This window comes from Carassius auratus, chromosome 27, assembly GCF_003368295.1.
Source record: "Carassius auratus strain Wakin chromosome 27, ASM336829v1, whole genome shotgun sequence".
In the NCBI taxonomy this organism is placed as follows: domain Eukaryota; kingdom Metazoa; phylum Chordata; class Actinopteri; order Cypriniformes; family Cyprinidae; genus Carassius; species Carassius auratus.
In genome coordinates this window covers 6,048,256-6,069,026 of record NC_039269.1, presented here as the reverse complement: position 1 = coordinate 6,069,026, position 20,771 = coordinate 6,048,256, and the positions used below count along the sequence as shown (strand labels likewise).

Below are 20,771 nucleotides of genomic sequence, written 5' to 3'. Positions count from 1 at the left end.
AAAAAATAAAATGGGGGAAAAAAAGATTTGGAATTTTCAAAGCCCTAAATTTTCATTTTTTTTAATAACATGTTAAATTATGTAGGTTTCATGATTTTAATTAAAAATACTCATTGATTCATAAAAAAAAAAAAATAATACAGAATGATAAAAAAATGCAATATGGGGGAAAAAATTGTTCTGTTTTTTGTTAAACCTTTATAACCCTGTTTAATCAAAATAAAGAAAAAAATATATAATAATAATAATATTAATAAAAAATTCATATGCACATTTTTATGTTATTTTATGTCATTAATGTCATTTCAGTTAAACATTAAAATGATTTTAGTTAAATTCAAAGATAAGTTTAAATGTAAAGTTTAAAATAACAACAAATTTATTGAAATCCAGAAATTTGAAAAATGGAATGCAGAGTAATCAAAAGAGAGAGAGGAGAAAAAAAAAGGAAATTTGGAACTACATAAAATAATAAAAAAAAGAATTCTGGGAATAAAATAAAAATAATTTCATTGAACTATGAACATTGTACCTACGTGAACTAATCAAACTGACACATTTAATGCAATGCAATTGGTTTTGGATAAAAGCAGCCCCCAAGTGCATAAACACAGTGAATCTTCAGCTGCTTCATCATCATCATCATCATCCCAGGAGCTCACCTGAGCGTTAGATGTGTCCGTGTCCGTCTCCTCCCAGACAGTCTCCAGACACCTTCTCCTCCTCTCTCCTCTTCAGACACGCTGCCTTCGGGTTCAGATTACGCTCTGAGCAAAACAGCCATTCACATCAGATATTAATATCTGCTGTCAAACATGTTTAATGAAGGAAGAAGCACAATCTGATTCACTTCAGTTACTGATGTCTGGATCATAATTCATCCCAAAAACAAAGAACACACAAACTCTCTTTACTGCAATGTGACCCAGAAGACATACTTGTATAAACAATCTATTTTATATAATATATTATGCTATTAAAAAGTAATAATTAAATTGTTATGTACCAATATATGTAAAAAAAAACACTTCTGTTATTTGCTAAAATATAAACAATAGTTAACTATATACATTTTATTCTATATTCTATACACTGTATTTTCATATGTAATGTACATTTTATAATATAGATGCATAATGCAAATATGCTATAATATAATATGCTATTCTATACTCTATTGTATTATTATATACTGTAAATTTAATTCTTATAATATTTTTATATAACAAATTATAAATATATAAATATATATATTCATGTAATTAAAATTATATATAAATATTTAATATATAAACAGTTTTTCTTAAATATATACATGCATGTATGTCTGTATATATACACATGATAAATATACACAATGTAAACAAAAACTTTTATTTTGGATGTGATTAATCTTTGACAGCAAAATTTAATTTAATGCAAAATATTAATATTTTATATATATTAATATATTATAAAATATATATTTTATTTGATTATCTTTATAATCTATATTATTATTTTAAGTATTTATACCTCAGGTAACTATTCATTCATGATAAACAGTAAAGGGAATCTAATAGCAATTAATTTTAACAACAAGGAGAACTGAAAAAAAAAAAGTAAAAATATAAAAATGTATTATAAATAATTAGAAATGCCACAAATTGTAATGGATAATTAACAAAAGCAATAATATCGAAGCCTCATTGCTTCACCATGGTAATACCATGCTTTTTTATTTTTTGGGTGAAATATGATCCGTGCATGTTTTTGTGAGATTAACCCTGACATATTTAGTTGCTCCAATCATAATCAACAACTTTAAATGGAAGCACTGATAGGAAAGACTGTTAACGAGGCAGAAGTTGTGCTGGAGGTCAGCATCACACAAACACTGCAGCAGCAGCAGAAGAAGAAGAAGAAGAAGAAGAAGAAGAAGAAGAAGAAGAGAGGAAAGAGACACGGCTCTCAGCAGCAGAAGCATGTGTGTGTGTGTGTGTGTGTGTGTGTGTGTGTGTGTGTGTGTGTGTCTGCTGGCTCTGGGCAGGACGGTGGCGGCTCACAGGGGTTGGTCCTACCTCGCACCTGTCTCTCCAGGCCCAGGATGACCTGCACGGCCTGCTGGAGGATGAGGAGTTTAGTCTGAGCCTTGTCGCTCTTCAGGTGCAGCTGCACCATGCGGCCGAGCTCCCTGAAGGCTTCGTTAATGTCGCGCACACGCACCCGCTCACGAGCGTTATTAGCCATGCGCCGCTCGCGCTCGCGCTGCTCCTTCTCCTCCAGCGTCAGACACTCCTCCGACACGCTGCTAACAGGAGCAACCGCCGCTCGTTAGTCATTAGCCTCTCGTTAATCCATACTACATCAACCGTCTCCGCTTCATCAGGTTTGAAAGAACCTTACTAATCAACTACTGAAGACTACAGAAGAAAGGGTTAATTGCAATTTGTTTAAAAATAGTTATTTAGTGTATATGTATATGTGTGTGTGTGTGTGTGTGTTTAAACAAAAAATGATTTATATAGTAATAAAAAATATTTATTTAGTTATTGTATTACATAGGCAATTCTTTAATTCATTATACTTTGATATATACAAGTATACAATTTATGTAATTAATTGATGTTAAAGTATTACATATATAATTTATCATTTTATAATTCACTATATATATATATATATATAATATATATATATATATATAATATATATATATATATATATATAATATATATATATATATATATATATATATATATATATATATATATATACACTTTATATACTTTATTATATTAATTATTTTTAAAGTAATAAATCTAATATTTTTCATATTATAATGTATTACTATCATGAATACATAACATTATTTTTTTGCATTATAAATAAATTATAATTTCCTAAACTTTAGTAAAAAACTATAATAAAAAAATAATTTTACATTGTAATTACCATTTTAAATGCATTTTTTTTTTTTACATAAATTTAAAAATGTTCAAATATTACCTAATTAAAACATGGAAATAAATATTATATTAAATATTTATATATATATTTTTATATATATATATATATATATATATATATATATATATATATATATATATATATATATATATATATATATATATATATATATATATATATATAAAATATTTATTTCAATCAAGAAAATTTCTCCAATTTTAAAATGTTCTAAAAGGTCCCTGCAATACCCTCTTTACATGTTAATCAATACAAAGATATTTTCAAAAGCAGAAACAAATGCTGCATTTTAAACTCCATACCAACTTGAAGTGGTCTGAACCGACTAAACCAATTAAAAACTGCACTGATTCCAGTTAAACGAGGATTGCAGAGAGGGATCCAGTGGAGATGCGGAGAGAAGAGCGGGACGCGGCCGATCCAGAGCATCTTTCTTACATCGTGACCGGACTCGTTATTTCAAAGCTACGCATTAAGAGTCAGTGGCGTTCAGGAGGCCTGTGGGATCTGCCGCGGAGCGAAAGAGCGCAAGACGAGAGGACAGCAAGATGAGAGAGATGCACCGTCTGCCAAGAACCGAACAGAAACACACACTGCCACTGAGAGAGCCAGACAGAAGACAGGATGAGGTGAATGCGACTGTCTCATCCTAAACACATCCCGCTGCTGAGATGCATTTATGATGCAGCATGAGAATAAAAACCACTGCGGCCATCTGCAAAGAAAACGGCTGAAGAACAGATGGAGAGATGGGTAAAAAGAAAAACAACCTGGCAAACAGAGGGTTAAACATGACATGCAAGCGTTAATCAGACCATTAGAGTCTGAAGCGAGTAAAACGTTAAGAAGGAAACACAAAAGAAGGAGTCCATCTCTTCTAATCTGCGGGATTAATGCGGATGGGAGGGGGGCGGGGCTACAGACATGCAACAGTCAAACTGGAGAGAAGAGAAAACCATGAGGTGTATGAACGTAGATTTAAAAAGGATTGAACAGCTAGAAAGAAAAATAGAAGCATCGATGATGTCCACTGTGGAAATCAGGATGGTTGCATGCATTATGCACGAAACGGCTGCATTCATACTAGTCTTAAAGGACTAATCAAAATGCCATTATTTACTCATTACTCAATTGGGAACAGATGCTGCCAAACTGCAAAGATGACAAAAAAAGCACCATAAAGCAGTCCATACGACTAGGGCACTACATTTCAAGTCTTCTGAAGTCAAAATAACGTGTTCTAAAGAAAAACGACTGAAATGTAACACTTTATTCGCTGAAAAGCTATTTTGTTCATGCGTTTATTGATACTTGTCATGCCAAGACGCATTTGGGATGTTACTCTTAACTAATACTTAAACCATTAAAAACATTTTTTTAATTATTGAAATTGTATTAAAGTTGAATTTAACTTAAGTTGAAAAAGTTAAATACAATATTTATGCTTGTAGTAAAAGCCAACAATACATTGTATGGGTCAAAATGATACATTTTTCTTTCATGAAAAAATATCATTAGGATATTAAGTAAAGATCATGTTCCATGAAGATATTTTGTAAATTTCTTACCATAAATATATCAAAACTTAATTTTTAAGTAGTAATATGCATTGCTTAGAACTTCATTTGAACAACTTTAAAGATGATTTTCACAATATTTAGATTTTTTTTCATCTTCAGATTACAGATTTTCAAATAGTTGTATCTCCAGGCAAATATTTTCCCATCCTAACAAACCACACATCAATGGAAAACTTAATTATTCAGCTTTCAGATAATATATAAGTTGCAACTTCAAAATAATTGACCCTTATGACTGGTCCTGGGTCACAATTGGCGTCAGGGCTGACGGTACGAGTGAGATCTCTGATTGGCAAATGAGTCACTGTCCCAGAATTAAAGCAAAAACTAGTAAGTAGATGAAGGCAGCAGAGAAAAAAGCCTGTTCTAATTTTACGTGATCTTTCCGAAGCATTCCAATATGCAAATATATTTTATAACATGACCCGCTTAAAATGAAGAACATAATTGATATTAAAAATGGAAAGCCAGCGCTGCTTTGTTTACAATTCGTATATGTGCATATATTTTGGTTTCTCCTAATAATTGATGAATATATACTATTCATAGCTGCTGATATAGTTAGCTATTTCCTCTCATACAAGCGCAGAACGCATGTGTTGGTTTGCAGTTGGCTGTAGTCTATAGGGCTGTCAAAATGGCTGAAAAAGTAAAATAATTTGCTACTTAAATATTATGAATTTTTTAATTTTATTCAAATTAAAAAAGGCATAATTTCAGTTGGGGAGTTGGGGGGGGGGGTAAAAGTTTTTGGCTTCTCTCCCGAGGCAACAAGAGTAAGCATCAGGCAAAATATTACTATTACACGTTTATTCAAAACAATAAAATAACATGACTAATTGTGAAAAAAGTGCCATATAAAATTAAGTTGCTTAAACAATTAGAAACAAAACAGAATCATGTATGTATGTATAGTTTAATACAAAGGACTGGAAACCAATCACAAAGTACTTTCATCATTTAAAAACATGAGATTGCAATGGGATAGGAAAAGCCGCCATAAAGTCTTGAGACACGTTTTAAAAAGTTGAACTTACACTAATTTTACATTGTTTTCTAAACATGCGGCTCTCTTGTGCGAGACACGAGCGTAACAGTGAATAGATGTCCCTATAGAAAAAGCGCCACATTGTGTCTTCAAATGGATAGGCAAAAAAAATACAATAATTTAAAATGCAATGACACTTACATCATCATTGTATCTTTTATGCTACTGATAAGGCTGCCTGATAAACACCTAAAATTCAAATTCAACATTTTTACATTTAAATGTGGTCTTTTATTTTAAATTCGATGAATATTCGAAATTCCTTTTTTTTTTTGGAAAGCCCTAGTAATCGACAACACGTGAGACAACAACACCGCTGGATTTTGTCGCCGCTAGCTCTTTGAAGTTGGCTTTAAAGTCATGTCTGTTTCCGAAACAAAACATAAGACTTGAGAAGAAGGAATATGGTGCACAAGAGGGTTGGGATACTTTCATGATGCTTTTTTTTGGGTTGACAGCGGTTTTACATTTACTCTAGCATCCTTCAAAATGTTCCTAGAGTTAGTAAATTACAATTTACATTTATACCTTTAACTATTCCATCTAGCTTTAAGCTGAGTTTGTTAGTTGCATGAATCTTGCAAGCAGGTGAGATGAACAGAAAACAGGAAGAGACAAGTGCTAAACATGAAACGACAGACAGAAACACATGCACAGTTACAGAAAGTGCAGACAGTCCCACAATCACCCTAAACAGACACCTGTGTGGGCCGCGAGGAGACAGCAGGCTACATAATGCATCTTGAAAGAATTACCACCAAGATAAATAACTTACATCTTTTAATATTATATATTTACATTTTAATAACTTAAGATACTATTAAAAGGAAACATTCTTGAGTTTAATGCAACTCGGCTGGTTGCCAAATGTGGCTAGGCTGTTTCTAGGGCTTATTTTAAGGCAAGACACCACATGTGAAAAGTGTAAAACATATAATAGATTTTACCATACTCTCCCAGTTAATTAATTACATAAAGTTTTCAGAAAATATGTGTTTAAATACACAATTGAGGCATTATCTAATTAAAGATGCACTAATCTGCATACATTTTTCTTAATATTGGATAAAGTCAGGTTCAAAATACTTATTTGATTGTCAACACATTACAGCTAAAGGTTTATACAGAGGGGATTTTGTATTTTTCTTTTTCTCTCTTCATTAATTAGAAAATACGGTCATTACATTACATTACATCATGTTTGTAGGGATAAAATGCTCTACAAATCAGTGTAAATGATTTATGAACAAAACCTTCAGTGAAAGCCTTCATAACATAGATATAAATAAAACCCTAAGTTTTGGTGTATGTGTATGTGCTGCTAAAATAGAGAAAAACCCTCAAAGCCTTTAAATATAAGCATTTTTGCCATGTTTTTAGGATTAAATTGTTATATAAATCAGTGTAAATGATATATGTACAAACCCCTCAGTACAAACCTTCAGAATAAAGTTAGGAACAAACCCCTAAGTTTTGGTGTATGTAAGTGTTGCTCAAGTGGAGAAAAAACCTTTACAAATATGTTTTGTAATTAAAATCTATAGAATCAAATAGGTAAAAGTTTAATAAAATCAACACACAAAAGTGTATTTTACATGTTTTCATTCCACTAGTTAGAAAATGGCCCAAAAGCTCAAAACTAACAATTGAATTTTTGCGTGTAGTGTCTTGCCTTAAAATAATTTAACTTGTATTGAACCCTAGATGCATATGCATTTATCCATCATGCATTTAATATTTCCTATCAACAAATCCGTCCACCTCCCCTTGCACCCACTCAGGTGTCCCAACCACAGACGAATCTCTGCGGTGTCTGAGAACTAATCGGAGGTCAGCCACACACACTGACCTCGCACTTGCTGCTCCAGGTTGAGAATAACATTTACGGCCTGGTGAAGGACGAGCAGTTTGGTCTGAGGTTTCTCATTGTTCATGTGCAGCTGGCACATGCGGCCCAACTCTTTGAAGGCCTCGTTGATGTCGCGAACGCGCAAACGCTCACGGGCGTTATTGGCCACGCGCCGCTCTTTCTCCCGCTCCGCTTTCACCTCAATCGGCAAGTCCTCATCATCTTCTTCATCATCTTGACTTCATGGGTCAGAGGAACAAAGGGGTGAGAGGGGTTACAGGCAAAACAATCAGGGCACACTCACAGGGAACGACGCGTACCTTACGTCAAGGTTTTAAAATAGACCAATCAGAAGGTGCTGGAGTTGGGAATGTCGAGTATATTGAGTGTGTTCTGATGCAACTTAACTGGCAATCAAAAGTTTGGAATAATCATGACTTCTTAATGTTTTTAAAAGAAGAAGCTGCTTCTGCTCACCAAGGCTGCATTCATTTGATTAAAAATACAGTAAAATCAGTAATATTGTGAAATATTATTGCAATATAAGTGTTTTTTATTTGAAATATGGTAAAATGTAATATATTGCTGTGATCAAAGCTGAATTTTCATCATTCAGTGTCACATGATCCTTCAGAAATCATTGTAATATGTTGATTTGCTGCTCAAGAAACATGTTGAAAGTTTATGCTGCTTATTTTTGTAGAAATCATAATATTCTATCATTCAATAGTTTGAAATTTAGGAAATGTATATTAATACTTTTATAGACTTAAGTGAGTGAAATTGAAAACATTAATAATGTTACAAAAGATTTTCTTTTTTTTTTATTTAAATGTTTTGAACTTTCTATTCATCTGTGAATCTTGAAAAATAAAATGTATCACGGTTTCCACAAAAATATTGCGCAGCATGAGTGTTTTCAACATTGATAATTATCAGAAATGTTTCGCGTCGCAGAAAATTTAGCATATTAGAATGATTTCTGAAGGTCTTGTGACACTGAAGACTGGAGAAAAAAAACAAAAAAACAAATAAATTAGTTTAACATTCACATTTAGTCATTTTGCAGACACTTATCCAAAGCGACTTACAATTGGGGAATACATAAAATTCACACTGAAAAGTTATATTTATATTTCACAATATTACTGTTTTTCGGTCAAAAATGCAGCCTTGGTAAGAAAAAAAATCATAATTATTCCACAATTTTGACCAGTACTCTATATGAATTTCTTCTGGGATTAAATGATGGTTTGCAGGGCATGCAAATACCTCGATCGTGTGCGGCTTTTCCCATCTTTCTTCTCATCCTCTGATTTATCTGCAATAGACAGGTTCTCATCGTCTTCCTTATCTTCCCGCTTTATATCCGAGCTAGATGAGTGAGAGGAGTGAGGCATAGAAAGACCTAACAGACAAAAACAAGAAGAGATTAAACGCTGATCACACTGTGCGATAGCAGCACTCTGAAATCATCCTGTAATTCTTCAAAGGTGATGTGTTTTGATTTCTGGATGTTAAAATTAGACTCATAAATGCTGAACATTTATGCATTTGGCAGATGTTTCATTCCAAATCAACTTGCATCGCATTCAAGGTATGCATTTTATCGGTTCATGCATTTCATGAGAACCGAATCTATGAACTTGATGTTTCTAGCACCAAGTTTGAGCTACAGAAACACTTTATATATCAGAAAAGCATGCATGATACAAAAAACGTTTTGCATGCATGTCTGCTAAAAAAAGATCTGCACGGAGCACATTTATGAATCTCAATCAAATTAAAACTCAAAGAGCAGCACTGACTGGTAAAGGTGTCGGACTGGGAAGTGGGCGGGGCCTGATGGGGGGCGTGGTGTCCCTGCAGCGGAGCACTGGACTGTGGTAAACCTGCGGCATCATCACTGTGATTTGACATCTAGAGGAAAAAGCAGGAGTTAATAGTAATATACACTCATCTGCCTTCTCACTCCACATGAGCTTCTCTAAGAGTCACTTTACCAGCATTTCACCATTTCATTTAAGAAAACCATCATCACATACAGCAAGAAACTCAAAGCTTTTTACAACAACATGCCAAAATAAAACTACAGTTTAATTACTATTGTACAGTGGAATGTACTTCTCAAAATACTACACAATTGTAATACCATTTATTCAAACATATTTAAGGGATATCACACCATTTGTTTGACCATGTTATGATTTAAACCGTAAAAGTATGTTATTTGCCCAAGAAAAGAATGAAATCATTACATTTTCATTTGATACAATTTTTAAAGACATTGCATTTAACTGTTTACCAATTTTGCTTTAGTTTTTTCTTAATTTTTAAAGTTTTAGTATTTCAATTGATTAAACATCCTTTTTAGATTATAAAAAATGTATAAATTGTCAAAACGGATTGGCAACATTTTATTTAGTTTTGACGCCAGTGAATTTGATTTTATAATTCTGAACAAAATTTAGCGAAATGTCTATTTATTTAATTTTTACTTTTTTATTACTACAAATGTAACAAACTATTAAACTGTCAATCACATTCAGCTGATTACCACCGTTGATAAATTTGTATTAAATCATAAAACACAATCCAGAAAAATTTTAACTGACAACACTGAAAAAATAACGCTTGTTTTCTTAATGGTGGTTACATTTTAATAATGAATAAGGAAGTCTAATTATCGGAATTCATATAACTACTTTGAACCATTTCCACATTCTTTTTCTTGTGCAAAAAACTTTATTAACATAAGTAAGCCTCAAGGAACATATTAAAGAGGTCATCAGATGCCCATTTTCCACAAGTTGATATGATTCTTTAGGAACTTAATGAAAAGTCTTAGTTTGGTAAAACTTTTCTCAAAGGTAGTGTAAAAATTTTTTTTTTAACCCTGTCAAAATTTGTTTTCTTTCCAGAGCAAGCCGTTTTGTAGCATGTTCCTTAAAATGTTAATGAGCTCCGCTGACTCCGCCCCTCTCTTCTGAGTGACTGTTAACTTTAGCCGCATTCATCGTGAAACTTGCTAATTAGCACATAATAAGGAAAGGCGATTTGCAAAAATTGATAAACCTTACACTCCTTCTGTAGGCGAAGCTTGATAACAAATGATTCTTGCAAACAAACACATTTATGTAGATCAGAGGATGCTTTCCCTTCAGAAACAAACACAATCCACTGCGTCTCCTCAGGAATAAATGACGACTGCTGAGTTCATTACTACATCTAACAGAAGATTTGTGTCTACATCTGCTCCAGCGGTGAAGCAATGGAGGACTGATGACACTAAAAAATCCATGTCAGGAACAAATAAAGCAGATTACACAGGGCCCTAAACACTCACCAGTCCTGGCAGACGGCTGGAGAGCCCGAAGGCCTGACTGATGGAGCCCAGGGCCGCTGCTCCGGCCGAATGTCCCGCTGCGCTCAGTAAACTCTGCATGTCTGCACCCACCGCATAATGACTCAACACTTGCAGCGCTTCACCCAGACGGTCATCCATCTTACTCTGCAAAAACACACATCACTCGAGCTTCCCAAACAGTTCATCAAATGCACAGCAAGACAGTTTGCTGGAGGTTTGGCAATGAACGTTAATTCTGTGAGCCTTAAAGATGAAAATAGGGCTGACAAAAAGTTAATTCTAACTATTTCTTCTCTTAAATGTAGAACACACTTAGCCATATTTCTATAAATATAGTTCAGTCATTAATACCCATCAAAACATTTTAATTTTGCTGCTCATGAGTGTTATTTTAATATCACTGAGATAGTATCATGAAACAGTTTTCATCTTTATATTTTACGTTTTCATTCAAAATGTAAAGTTTAATTTCTTTTTTGTCATTTCTTTTAATACATGATCTATATAATTTGTATAAAATTTCTTGTTAATTTTGTTAAATTTGCCAAAATAAAAAAAAGCTATATCAGTTAACATTTATTTTATTTCAAGTAACAAATGTTTTTATAATGGATTTTATTTTTAACTATAAAACCTGGTTCAGAACAACAAAATGATTCAACACATTGAACTTTAAAAAAAAAGACACTGACAAAATTTGAAAGTATTGTTTATATTATTACCGCGGAAATTTGTGCATTCTGAAACCATAAATGAAAGTTATATATGTATAACCTATATAATTTATAATGCCTATATATAATAAACTTCCTATATGTGGACATCAAATATTGATCATGAATATTATTTGATGTTTGTAGAATTACTATCCATGCATATTTCATATGTAGCACTGCTCACAGTAAAATCTCCAGTTTAAAAATTTAGTTTCTGCAAAGGAACGTACCAGCGCCTGCAGTCCGGGCTCGAACCCCGGAGACGACGCGGGCTGAGACGAGCCTTTGGGCCACTGAGACGCAGAAGCTGAAAACACAAACACAGCGGTCAGTAAAGCCTTGTGTGTGGAGAAATCCCACAGCAGATGGCACTACAGAGACGTTTACAACACAACCTTCAGGAAACCCACCAGCAACATTCGAAGGAGAGCCCACAGGAGTGGAGGGACTCGGAGAATAACTGCTGCTGTTATTATCAGAGGGATAGATCTACAAATCAAAAGAGACACTTTTCAGACAGAGTTATATATATATGGGCTTTACGATCCATCATCCAGAGTTGATCATGCTGAGTTATAGACACTGAAGTGCCTTGAAAAGAATTGAACCACACTAAATGTTTCATTGTTTTCATATAAAAATACCTGAAATCAGTCCTGGAGCAATCCAGAAAAGAAACGTGTTGAAAGTCACATGTCTCATGAGTTTATATTTTAAATCTGAAGAAAATACCATGAAGAATGAGATTCCTGCAAATGTTTTTGTGGATGGTCTCATTCAGTTTCTGGCACTGTATTACTACAAAGACGCAGTTTTTTATAAAGATTTTTGATAATGGATCTAAACAATAACCCTCCCTGAAGAAATTAGAGGATTACAACTGTTTAACTGGACTAAAACCTTTCTAACTAAACTGGGATTCACATCTGTGGATGCATTTGTATCTGGTATGCACGCATCATTATGCATGTTTTGATGTGTCCTGCTTAAACAAATTTAGCAAATGCATTCCTTATAATCGTTCCAATCACCAGGAGTTTATCACCACACTTAATAGTAAGTGACAGACTCACCGAAGCGAGCGCTTTCCCGATCTCGGCGCCAGAGCTGCCCGTGTTTCCAGCTCTGCTGACTGTGAACAGAGAATGAAGCGGTGTTTACAGGAGAACTGAAACGAGAGCAGGTCGTTTCTCTATGGTTTGTGGTCACGTCAGGGTGGAGAGTGTTACCCATGATGCTGTCGGAGCCGCTGAGGGGCGGCGTGTGGTTGGGAACGCCGTATCCAGCCGAGGCCGGGTGGAAGCTGGTGGGTAAGTTGACCTCGCTCCCGTGCAGAGGGTAGTTCTGCGGCGACAGGGGCAAAGGCTGACGCTTCTGCAAGACACACACACACACACATAATTATTCACGAGCATGAGGCAGACATGGTATGGTCTCTATCATGCAGCTCTGGGGCGGCCCAAAAGCAATTGAGACGCTGAAAAAGAGCAGGTTCAACATCAGGAATGTTCGATTGCTTTTCCACATGAAGGTCTGCGGTAATCGAATGCATTTCTTCTGTGGTCTCTGGCTCATCAGAAAGGGAAAAAACATCTGGATGAGGTCATCAGGAGCTATTTTTTAACCAAATGAATCTGAGCTCATGATGATCAGACACAACTAAGATTTTAATAATGAAACGTCTGATCTCCAACCGTCTGTGTGTGCATATATATATATATATATATATATATATATATATATAATTTGATATTAGGGAATACTGTAAATTTATACATTTTTACAAATATATACAGGTATATATAAACCCACACACACACACTGAGAATTTATTTTCAAACATAATTTATATTAAATCGAAAAATAAATATTTATATATTTTTTAATAAATAACTTTGACAACAGTGACCTGAGAAAAGTTAAATATGACAAACTGAAAAATTTAGCCATTTTTCTATATATATATAGAATAATTATATATGTATAATTTATATTTAAAAACAAAAATGTAAATAAAAATATATTATTAAAGTATATTCATTTTTATAACTAAATAGCTAAAACTCAGAAGAGTTGCCATAAATGACAATTTAGCCATTTAATATATATCATTTTTATATTTAAATACAACTTACGAATATACAAAAATGTAAACATTTAAATACAGATTGTTAGTATATTTAAACATTTTTTACCCAAAATTAATCATTTTGAGACCAATCAATACTGAGAGACCTATGAGACACCATAAATGGGACAATATTATAAATTTAGCCATTTAAATATATTTTGATGTATTTATAATTTGTATTTAAAAATAAATATATGTCAATATATGTGACCCTGCAGCACAGAAGAAGTCATAAAGTAACAAAGGTATATTTGTATCAAACAACAATACATTGTATGAGTCACAATTATACATTTCTCTTTTAAGCCCAAAATCATTTGGATATTAAGTAAAGATCATGCTTCATGAAGATATTTTGTATATTTCCTAACATAAATATATCAAAAATTAATTTTTGGTTAGTAATATGCATTGCTAAGAATTCATTTGAACAACTTTAAAGATGATTTTCTCAACATTTAGATGTTTTTTGCACCCTCAGATTTTCATATAGTTGTATCTCTGCCAAATATTGTCCTCCTAACAAACCAGACATCAATGGAGAGATGATTTATTCAGCTTCAGATGTTGTATAAACCTCATTGACCCTTATGTGACCTTAGGTTTTGTGCTCAAGGGTCACATATTAGAAATGGTTCCGTTTGAATCCATAATAAGATTATTGATTGATTTTTCGTTTGAGAAACCAAATCCACTTCAGCTGCAGAAGGACTGTGGGCGCTGGGCTCACCTGTGTGTTTATGGAGGGGAACGGAGCCGGCTGAGCGATGTGAGGAGAGTTACTCATGACCGGAGGATAACCAGACTGTCCCCAGTGATCCGGAAGCCCATCTGAGAAACAAAACACCACCAAACACTCATCAAAACATGCGATCCAAAGAAACCAGCCTGAAGATTAACTGTAGAATTATTGCAAAAGCATCTGAAATGCCTATATCTACACTTTTGCCTTGGGGTTTTTCATTTTCTTGGTTTGATTGATTGATTGGATATAGGGTTAAAAGTTTATTTAAAAATATTCCATTAAAACTAAAAAAAAGGATAAATTATATTTATAATCCATTTTTCGTTAATTTAAATGGAATTAAAAAAAGTTTAATACAAAATATGTGCGACAATGCCGTTTAAAAAAGGCAGAAAAATGCTTTTAAATGCAAAATGTCACATTCATTATTTTAGGTGATGCAAAGCAAACAGGGATGTAATTTCACTCAACTCCATTCACAATTTTTTTTTTACAAAATTAGACTTAAGACAATTATAAATTAAACGTGTCCTTTTATCATTGCATGGATAAAATGCTGCATGTTTCTTTGTGAAATATAACACTATTAATAATAATAATATACTAATATAGCACTTGCATGTTATTGCTCTTTTGTTGGTTTTGATTGCTTCTATTGTCCTAATTTGTAATCACTTTGGATAAACAAAATTTAAATATAAACGTAAATAACAATTAAATTACATTAAATACAATTTTAAAACAAGCCCTAGATCAAAAAAAAAAGTTACTCAAATAAAAGAAATCTCTTCATATAAACAAATGAAGGCTTTGTCGGTGCTCTTTCCATTTACAATTAGAGACAACCATTGCATTTTAATCATGCATGAGCAACAGGAGCAGTTTTTAATCTAAATTAGATTGTAGAATTACCCAATTTAAAGCAAAAACAGAATGGTTTGACTTCAGTTTTGTGATACTATATATAAAAATATCTTTATGAAACAGAAACCGCAGACGAGCTGAACGAGACGCAGATCCACTCTCAGCCAGCAGGCGGAGCTTAAAGCGTTTCCTTGGTTACTGATGTAAACAAAGCACTTATGAACACCGCAGTAGGCGGAGCTTAAAGCGTTTCCTTGGTTACTAATGTAAACAAAGCACTTATGAACACCGCAGTAGGCGGAGCTTAAAGCGTTTCCTTGGTTACTAATGTAAACAAAGCACTTATGAACACCGCAGTAGGCGGAGCTTTAAGTGTTTCCTTGGTTACTGATGTAAACAAAGCACTGCTGCACTTATGAACTTAAATATGCTTTATACAGAGATAAAATGAAAAGAAAAAATATAATCTAAACTTTTCTAAAGACAGTTAATTCCCCTCGGACACGCATTCATGTAAACTCCAGCACCTAATTGAATGGTCACATTTTAATTGATTTTCAACTGGCTCGTGGTTAATCATTACATCCCTAAATACAAAGTTACCAATATTACTAATAGAACCAACAAATCCATGCAGCCATGAGCATGTCCTGCGCACGTACCTGGCCAGAAAGAGCCTGGATAAAGGTTTGCAGCTTTGGATCCGGGGTATCCGGAGCCGTCAGGGTTATAGTCCTCACCGGTGGAACCGGGATAAACCTGCCACACAGAACACACCACACCAAAGTCATGTGATCGTCCAGAAGACGCGGTTCTGCTTTAGCCGCAGTATGTGTGCATGTGCAATAAATTAGGAAACATTCATCAGAAAACGAACCCTGACTCAAGGGAAAGTCCAAAATAACACACCGACGACCACAACATACAGCAGACAAGAGGAACCGCAAGCAGTGCCCAAAATAACTGACATTTCAATGACGACTTACCACAAATTTGGCCTTTTACATATTTTAATACTTACTAATACTAATATATATTTACTATAGAATAAAAAAAACGAATAACATGTATATATTTAAACATTTTGCAGTCAAGAAGCTGTACTACACAATTTTATTTATATTCATAGCTACCATTTTATTAAAATACTTATTTCTATATAGCTTTATTTGTGTTGTTTAGTCACCATTTCTTTTGTCATATATACAAAATACATTTTTTTTATAAAATGGTAAAAAATTACCTTTTTTTGAACATGACACACAATGTAAAATTAATAATGTAATAATCTTTATTTAATATATATTTTAATAAAATACCAACTTAAGTTACAATTATATATGCATTTTATTTATACATTTATATAAACATATTTATGCAACAATTTTGTAAATAAAAATGGTAAATTGTAAAAAGCAAAATCATATTTTATGTTAATTTTTTTTTTTTAATTTTACTTTTCTTAAAATAATTTTATTTATATTAAAATATAAAAATATGTATTTTATTTGGATATTAGACTTACATGTATAAATTTTTATTTTTATTTTTTTTGTGTAAAGAATTGTTGTCACAATAAAAAAAGTCAAATGACATTTTGTTGCATTCTCCATTAACTTTTTTTTCATATATAATGTATTTGATGTGAAGCACATCTGATCAAACAGGGTTTCCTTAAAATGAAGTGATCCACCATTGATTGAAGTCTTTAGTTTTCACACACAAAGGCATGACGCGAAAAACACTGTATACTTTGTTATTCGCTAAAACAAAAGAATCAACAACGCACGCCTGTGTTAAAATAATGAACATGCGACTGATTTACAAGCCAATTAAACAACGAAGGGGTCGAAAACAAGCCACGCTCCAGCGATCTGATGTCAATGATGGAGAAATCCAAAGAACAGAACCACGTGAAATGTGCATAAATAAACGATACCAAATAGAAGACGAGAGAACGAAGGAGATGCATGAACACAAGGAAGAAATAAAGAAAGAACAGAGAGAGAGAGAGAGATGCATTCCCAATTACAGAGCCATCTGGCCGTTCCTGGAGAGCAGCCAAGACCACAGACAGCTGGAGACACGGAGAGAACGAGCAGGAAAAATGAGAGGAAAGAGAAATAGAGGAAGACAGGGAGAGTAAAAATAGAGGCACTATTAGAGAGCCATAAGAACAGAGAGTTTAAACACTATACGAGACCTTCACATCAAAGTCAATTCACTAAATGCATAGGATGCAGATTAAATGCAAGTGTTTTCGTCAATGTTTCCAATAACTTCTGTGAAAAAAATGTAAATTATGGGTGAAATAATGTTTCATCATCATTTAGCGTAACATATTTGTGCAAAAATGAAACAACTTACTTGTGTGACCATCCTAAAATGTATTATATTTAAAGGCAATGATTAAAACCTAGTAGCAAAAATTGCTAAAGATTTACGTTATATATTTATGATTTAACATCATATCAGCACTAATGGCTAATTCATGGCAAAATAAACTATTATGATTCCAATATAATTTAACAAAAACAGCCAACAGATTAAAATGCACCTGTACACCTACAATAACAATAATGAATATAGTAATCACAGTTAAATACAATGTTTATATTTTAATATGCATGATTTTTGTTGTTGTAAATAATTCGGGGAGAAACTTTTAAAAACGTCCATTAATGTATAGATTTTTTGAATTATGAATTATTGTTAAAATTGTAAATCATGGTAAAAATGTATGACAGTCATTATTTTGGGCTCAGAAAAATATAATACAATTTTAATGTTTGGGGAAAAAAACTAAACTTAAAGCAGTTTTAAACTTTTATTGTTTGATGCTTGAAAACCCCTTTTCTTTATGCGTGTGTGTGTGTGTATTATATAAGTATAATTTGGGTATTTGAGATGATCAGATGTGTCCAATTGACCGATTAAAGCGATCGTTTCCTCAAAAAGAAAGCTCTCTCATCATTTATTCACCGTCATCACGTCGTTCCAAACCAAAAAGACTTTCTTTCTTCCATGGAACATAAACAGAGACATTCTGCATAATTTCCCAGTTACTGTTGGCTCAAAATATCCCAAATATTAGTCTGTGAAAACCTAAACGTCTTGATTTCTGCACACCGGGATGATTTTACTGTAATGAATGAGCGGATCAGAGGCTTCACTTCCACAGAAAGAAAACATAAAGAGTGGAACCACATGAGAGACTAGGGTTATTATTATTATTATTTTTTAAGATAAACTTTTTTGGTTCCTTAAAATAAAATAGACATTAACTTAAATTAAATATAATATATTAATATAAAAATATATTAGCTTGATGCACTAAAATACCTAAAACTTAAATAAATAAATAATATATACACTACTTAAAACAAACAAAATTGCTAAATAAAATACAAACATTATAAACTATTTAAAATATTTTCTCTAAAATATTTACTAAAATTGTACAAGACAATTTTGCTTTAAAATATCTACATTTCAGTCTAAATGTACTGTTTTCAAATATTTGGGGAATAAATTAAGTAAATATTGTGTCAAACATTCATAATATATCTATTGCGTGCACATCTCATAATTACTGTATTTTACAGAAAATAACTTGGTAAAAATAAAATAACTACAAATTAGTAGCACAATTTTAAAATGTAAAATATCAGCCAATAAAAAAAAATGACATTATAAACATTAACATGTATTTTAGTTTCTACTAATGCTTTTCGAATACTTTAAACCCACCAAGACTTATTTTTAGAAACACACAGCAATATATTTATGACAATATTTACTGAACTCACTCACAAATTATTAGAAAACATGAAATTCAGATATTTAAAGCTAAATCACCATGTGCTCACCCTTGTTTTATGTTTATTAATTACTTGAAATCATTCAGTGGGAATGTGGCCCAATGAAAACTCAATTTTGCTCTGCATTGAAAGGAGGAGGAATGAATGGGTTGGATTTCAGCAGCCCTGCCTCAAACAGGAAAAGACACAGGAAGTAGATCATGCACCGTTGCCCACAGCAACCCTCCGAAGCCTCGTGGGTATCAGTGGAGGAGTGCTTTGTCCATGTTTTGAGCATGAATGCACGGCTGCATACACAGCAAACGCAAAGAGAATAAATGCACACTACAGACATGCATGTAGTATGTGACATGAGCCCTACAGGAAGAGCACAGACACTAATGAGGGCACATCCACACTCACCGAAGACACCGACGACGGCAGGCCAGAAGGAACCTTCCGGATCTTCTTGGGCAGTGGATCTGAAACGAAAGCATTATTAGCGATTATTAGCGATCAAATCATTTGAAATGCTAAAGAGATAATTACAATAAATCATTCAATTAAAAGCTCAATGGTATACTATTTGAAAATAATGATTTAGATATTAGTATTGAATATTAAGATTAAATATTAGTATAGTATTGTAATTTTTATTTAGAATTTTTCTACTTTATAGTATACATTTTAACATTTAAGATACTTAATTAGCAATTATAAATAAAATATTATAAACTTATTTTACTTCTGCGACATTTTTCATTTTAAGTATTAAAACAAATTTACAACTACAAAAACTTCTAAATTAAAGTGAAAACAGACAACACAAATTATTTAAATATTAAAATCATTTAAATAAAATGTGCATATATACTTAAACTTATTTAAGCAATATTTAAATTTTAAAATTCAAAAATTTAATTTCATTTAAAGTACCAATTAAAAAAAAAAAAAAACTAATAAACAAACAAAACTAAAAACACAAAAGCAAAGAAAAATCATAAACACAACAGAATTACAAAAATAAATGGAAAACAGAAAAACATTCTAATCTTAAAAAAAAAAAAAAAAAAAAATCCATACTGAATTGGTAAAAAAAAAAAGATTAATTTCACAATCAAAAAAAGTCTTCTGCATTTAAAAAAATATTTTTTTCATTCCTATGCAGATGCATTTAACAACCAAATTATTTCACCCACTCCTGAATGATTTATTAATTACACAAAAGTGATCAGGTGAATAAATCTCACCTAAACTGGAGTCTGCGCCCCTCCGGCGATGAAGACTGTAGAACTGAGAAGAGACTTTCATTCCCGGAGGAGAGAGACCGTCGCTGATATCAGCGGGCAAGAGCTGCGGCTAAACACAGAAACTGAGTTCAGCAGACAGACTAACACCCAAAACTGCTGAAAGACTTCATAAAAGAGTTCATTACCTGAGTAACGGGGTACCCTCGTTCAGATTTCCCTGCAGAAGAAACACCAGAAACTCTTAGTGACATCACACAGTTTCATTTCTGTGCTGCGGAGTAATCTGGAAACGCACTGAACGCCAACATGAACTTTCACATTAAACCTCCGTAATGTGCCTCATATCTGAGCAAAAGATGATTTTGATGTGAATAGGTAGGAATAGATTTTATGCATCTGCAAATGATTGAAAGTTAGTCAAGTTTGCATTTTAATACAGTAATAAAGCTATAAA

General features: G+C 32.8%; 1 protein-coding gene across 6 annotated transcripts in view; it reads right to left on the bottom strand.

Moving 5' to 3' along the window:
* LOC113045215 (transcription factor E2-alpha-like) overlaps positions 1 to 20,771 on the bottom strand; it is a 34,895-nt gene that overhangs the window by 977 nt on the left and 13,147 nt on the right. Inside the window, exons 6-19 of one of the 6 annotated variants that reach the window (XR_003275963.1) lie at positions 20,503 to 20,534; positions 20,318 to 20,426; positions 19,491 to 19,549; positions 15,930 to 16,026; positions 14,389 to 14,489; positions 12,757 to 12,901; positions 12,601 to 12,659; positions 11,923 to 12,016; positions 11,758 to 11,834; positions 10,791 to 10,955; positions 9,253 to 9,364; positions 8,717 to 8,852; positions 2,068 to 2,290; positions 663 to 767 (exon numbers count right to left, since the gene is read on the bottom strand). Coding sequence is in view for 5 of the 6 variants with exons in the window: in XM_026205434.1 (XP_026061219.1) it covers positions 670 to 767; positions 7,445 to 7,683; positions 8,717 to 8,852; positions 9,253 to 9,364; positions 10,791 to 10,955; positions 11,758 to 11,834; positions 11,923 to 12,016; positions 12,601 to 12,659; positions 12,757 to 12,901; positions 14,389 to 14,489; positions 15,930 to 16,026; positions 19,491 to 19,549; positions 20,318 to 20,426; positions 20,503 to 20,534 (1,523 nt within the window). In the remaining variant the exon portion in view is untranslated. Of the gene's footprint in view, positions 1 to 662; positions 768 to 2,060; positions 2,291 to 7,444; positions 7,684 to 8,716; positions 8,853 to 9,252; positions 9,365 to 10,790; positions 10,956 to 11,757; positions 11,835 to 11,922; positions 12,017 to 12,600; positions 12,660 to 12,756; positions 12,902 to 14,388; positions 14,490 to 15,929; positions 16,027 to 19,490; positions 19,550 to 20,317; positions 20,427 to 20,502; positions 20,535 to 20,771 lie in introns of all 6 variants that reach the window. The other 5 variants (XM_026205436.1, XM_026205435.1, XM_026205438.1 and 2 more) reach the window with 5 other exon arrangements.